The 4,897-nt window shown below is 39.4% G+C and overlaps 1 protein-coding gene across 1 annotated transcript; it reads right to left on the bottom strand.

The window, feature by feature from the left end:
• Positions 1 to 985: 985 nt before the first annotated feature.
• NPBWR1 (neuropeptides B and W receptor 1) lies at positions 986 to 3,138 on the bottom strand. The gene is made up of 2 exons (XM_063924990.1): positions 2,998 to 3,138; positions 986 to 2,690 (listed from the first exon to the last, which is right to left on the bottom strand). The coding sequence occupies exon 2, from the start codon at positions 2,688 to 2,690 to the stop codon at positions 1,725 to 1,727; it is 966 nt and encodes a 321-aa protein (XP_063781060.1). The 5' UTR covers positions 2,998 to 3,138; the 3' UTR covers positions 986 to 1,724.
• Positions 3,139 to 4,897: the final 1,759 nt, after the last annotated feature.

Raw genomic sequence — 4,897 nt, 5'->3', positions numbered from 1 at the left:
GTAGGTGGCCATGGGCTACATGCACCCCACCCTATTAGTGGCGAGTGCGGATACTGCACCCCGCTTCTGGGGTGGCGAGTGCTGTGGTTTTCTATTTGTTGGTATATTTCAGGGTTAATCCTTGGTTAACTCATTAACTGTGGCCACAAACTTTGTTCATGCACCCCAATTATCTTAAACCTGTGTCAGCTGCCCTTTAGTAATTTATCAGCCAGTGTCAGGTGACTAGTGTACCTTTTAAAAGCCATGCAGTTCATGGCAGGTACACCTTACACCAAGTGGGCATATTTGCAGTTATATTATGTGATACAGTTGCCAGGTTTTAATTTTTATGATTTTGTGATAGTGTAGGACCTGCATGAAGGTGGGGTACCTTGGCGAGCGGTATGCAGGCTTCCGTGCATTGGCCAATTCACTAACTAAACCCCCATCATTTATTCATTTATTCATTGATGTTGTGAGGATAAGTGAGCTCATTTTGGTGAATGCTGAACTTTTTGTTATATATATATATATATATATATATGTAAATAGATAGATAGAGAGATAGATAGATAGATAGATAGAACAATATATATTGTTCCTGAGTCTCTATCGTTCTGCAATATATATTGTCAAAATTCAAAAAATCATCTGCAATTTTTCATTTGTACAGCTGGTGGTGCCAAACTCTGCTTTAATAAGTTAGCAAGCAGCCTCTGATGCAGTACTGATGATTTACAGTAGTTTATTAATACAGTACTTGTTTTGTTTACAAAATGATATGCTAATACTATATTCTGTTCTATTAACTTTATCAAGATTTTTTGTATAACTTACATGCAAGTACAACACTAATAACTTTTTCTGTGCAATGTATAAATACAGTAGTCAATCCTCATGACATTTCATATTTCTTCTTATTAAAATTAAATATATTAACTAAAGCTGCATTTTTTATATGCTGGTGAACACTTCATATGACATAATAAAATATTTTCTTGCAGACAGTGGATTATGAGTTTTAGTAAGTGCAGTCATTTTTATATTTCACAACATAATGAAATTCACATACTGTACAATAATTGCTATTCCGTTGCTATTTATTTTACAGACACATCCATAAACATTAAAATAAAACGTCTGCATTTTAATCAAGCAAGGCACTCAAAATATTTATTTGGTATTGTCTTCCTTAAATCACACATAACATAATTATAACTTGAACAAATGTGTATTTACATGATCAAGCAATCTACATGATTTCCATGTTCTATAATGAGAATAAATTACTATTTAGCAATACACTTTTATCACAACATACAGAATCAGTTAAATTGTGCAATAATTAAGAAGCCCCTTTGTCCCAAATTTTCTCTATTACTTATCTTATATTACACTGTTTAATGCAACTCAAGTAGCATAGTACATACAGTATTAAGCACGACAAAGCCACTTCTTTGAAATACATTCCATACTATAACAAAGTGAACCAGAAAGCATTCACAAAGATCTGTTAGGCAAAGATTTATCTCATCATATGACTGATACAACTTATTACACACTTTGGCTGTTTTATTAGACCAATGTGAGCCAATGTTGCAATAATCTCGAGTGTAAAGAACCCTTATGATATCTTAAATGGGTCATTTTTAGAGTCATCATAATAATCAGTTAACTTTCAAACTTATTGTTCGTAGGTAATTACTGACGGAGAGACTCTGCTGAAATGACTCTTCTGTCTTTTATGATGACCTGCACTCTACTAATTTCCGAAAGCTTTTCCTAAAATTGTCATCTAGAAATGCATACAGGAATGGATTGAGGCAGCTATTTGCGTAACTCAAGCTGGTGATGAATAATGAAATCCCAATAACTACTGGAGTCTGTGGTATGTCTGTGGTTAACGCCACCACAGTGCTTAGATGATAAGGAGTCCAGCAAAATAAACATACTGCTAAGATGATGGCAACCATGAATGTCACTTTTTTCTTAGCTTTATCTAAAGCTTTTGCATTGGTGTTCAGCCGCATTCTTCTCAATTTATAAAGCATCATGGTATATAGAATGCAGATAGTGGACACTGGTATGGCAAACCCCAGAATGAGAGTGTAGATTCTACTCATCTGCCACCACATACCTTCTGGGTGAGGAAAAACAAACAGACATTGCAAACGGTCATGTTCTTGGTGAAGCTTGGCAAAAATAACAAAAGGCAAAATGATTATGGTCACAAAACTCCATACACACAGGCTGACAATCTTAGCAGCCCTGTAGGTACGAAAGGAGAGTTTCTTAGATTCTACAGTTGCAACAACCACAAGGTAACGGTCAATGCTCATAACAGTTAAAAAATAAATGCTGGAAAATGTATTGTACTCATCTATGGAAATAATTAGTTTACACATAAATTCTCCAAATGGCCACTGCAACAGTAAATAGTCCACTATGTTAATGGGTAAGACCAATGTGAAAAGTTCATCTGCTATAGCCAAGTTCAGGATAAACATGTTGGTGACAGATTTCATTTTTGGTGCCTTGAGGATGACATATATGACGGCAGTATTTCCAGTCAATCCAACTGCGCAGATTACAGAGTAGATGATGGGTAATGCCAGATAGAATTTAGGAATGACCTGAGATATTGATCCATTCGTCCACTCTGACGTTCCTGATGAATTCAATAATAAATCCATAGATATGTTTTCCATCTTCCAAACAGAAAAAAAGATACATTACTCTAAGCATGTCCAGAATTTAAGTACAGATCCCATATTTGTTAGCTCTTTGTTACAGTATATTGTGCTCAGCATTTCCTCTGTGTAATTGCATGTCTGCATGTGTCATATTTGACTAACATTTTCTGCAATGCAAAAATACTGTGGACATGTAAAACTGCATGACTGACACACTGCAAAATGTTCCATAAATTATCTAAAAAGCTTATTGGTGCTTAGATAAGTAATCAATGAATTCACTTTAGTGTTATAACTATGTAAACAGTGAAAATGTCCTTACCTTCCTATTTCTCTTCTCTCTCACTTATTTCTATTCTCTTCTGATTACAGATGCCTTGTGGTTGCATTAGGCAGAAGTCAGATGAAACAGTGAGTGGAGAGAAGCCGATTTTCTGATCTGCAGTTGTGCTCTCTGCTTCTATCCATAGTAATACAGTACTGAAGAACAGCTCCCTCCCTCCCTTCCCTTTTCCCTTTTTTTACCAATCTTTATACACTATGCAATAAAATAGCCCCAGTTCCTATATAGTGAGCACTGGTGTGTAGTTTATTTCCCCCTAAGCACTACTTATCTTATATTTCAAATAATTGATTCAGTTCCATTATAGTTACCAATTAGAAATAGATTTTCTTTAACAAAATATAACAGCGCTATTCCTGAGGGATTATGCACAAGGATGTTAGAAAACAGTTCTACAGTAGGTAAAGCTTAAATAAAACCTTATATTCTGTTCTGAGTCAGAGTGTTAGAAAGCACATTCCAAGTGCAGCTTACAAGGGACATGGGGTCAGTGGAGTCACCTCACCTGTCATAATGATTTCAAAAATACAAAGAAGACATTTTAATACATATTCTGTTCTTTGTATTATTCTTATAATTTTTGTCGTGAAAATGAGCCAAATCTCTATGGGAGGCAGCACGAGTTCTGCCTCCCACTGACAATAATAAAGTGGCTGAAGCGGGGGGGGGGGGGGGGGGGGCTAAAAGCCCATTGATAACTGATGAAAAGTGTCACCTGTACATCTACCTCATCGACAGGCCCTGTGCCTTCAGCCTACATCAAAGCACACCCCTATCAATTGGACAGGGGCGGGCTAGGCTGGGGGGCAGATTGTCAGATGCCCCCCTGGACAGACGCATTTTCAGTACCTGGAGTACTCTTTCTAGTACTACATTGCGCCACCTGCCAGTCCTGCCTGCTTGCGCAGCTCAACCACGGAGCTTCTGCAGCTCCTTAGCTCCAGTGCAGCTGGACCTGCAGCTGCTTGGCTCCCTTCCCCTCTGGCTCTGCAGTGAGACCCCCTCTAGTCCTCTCCAGCTGCGGACAGCTCCTTGCAGCTGTGGGTGTCCCTCTGCTTGAACACTTGTGCTTGTGGGCAGCAGAGTGACCATGGTGCTGAGTGACCGGTGGATCGATGAAGGGAAGGGCAAAGTGGTGGAACTGAGGGCTCAGGATGCAGACATTGGGCCTAATTCTGAGTTGATCGCAGCAGCAAATTTGTTAGCTGTTGGACAAAACCATGTGCACTGCAGGGGGGACAAATATAACATGTGCAGAGAGAGTTAGATTTGGGCGGGGTGTGTTTAAACTGAAATCTAAATTGCAGTGTAAAAATAAAGCAGCCAGTATTTACCCTGCACAGAAATGAAATAACCCACCCAAATCTAACGCTCTCTGCAAATGTTATATCGCCCCCCCCCCCCGCACATGGCTTTGCCCAATTGCTAAACAAACTTGCAGCTGCGATCAACTCAGAATTACCCCCATTGTGTGCCGCTGCCAGGAGAGTGTAGGGCCTCCTGTTCTGTAGCATTAGTTGTGCTGGTTATGGGATGTGTGTGTGTGGCTAGTCGCTGAGGAATGCCCACTGGGCAGTCAGTGAGGACATGTGCATGGCACCGACATGTGGGGGGCAGCAATCCAGTATTATACATCTGTCCCTTGTGTTACATTAGACCGAATTGTTCCTTTATTTTTAAATATCCTGAGCGGAGCTGATTGTGGTCACAGATCATGTTTATGTCTCTATTATAGGCATGTACTGTGGGTGTCATTCCCAGGCTTAGTACAACACCTCTTGTCATAGCTACTAAGAGGCATGTCACCTCTCTGGCTGTTCCATCTCTGTGTATCTACAGGTGCTGCTGCTCAGTTTAGCCAGTGCCTCCCCAGGCATTT

The sequence above is a fragment of the Pseudophryne corroboree genome, chromosome 5 (genome assembly GCF_028390025.1).
Source record: "Pseudophryne corroboree isolate aPseCor3 chromosome 5, aPseCor3.hap2, whole genome shotgun sequence".
NCBI lineage: Eukaryota > Metazoa > Chordata > Amphibia > Anura > Myobatrachidae > Pseudophryne > Pseudophryne corroboree.
The sequence above is the reverse complement of the archived record's forward strand: the minus strand, read 5'-3'. Positions and strand labels throughout refer to the sequence as shown.

What these genes read in the sequence shown, in the direction of transcription:
- NPBWR1 (XM_063924990.1), bottom strand. Translation starts at nt 2,690, where the DNA reads ATGGAAAACATATCTATGGATTTATTATTGAATTCATCAGGAACGTCA.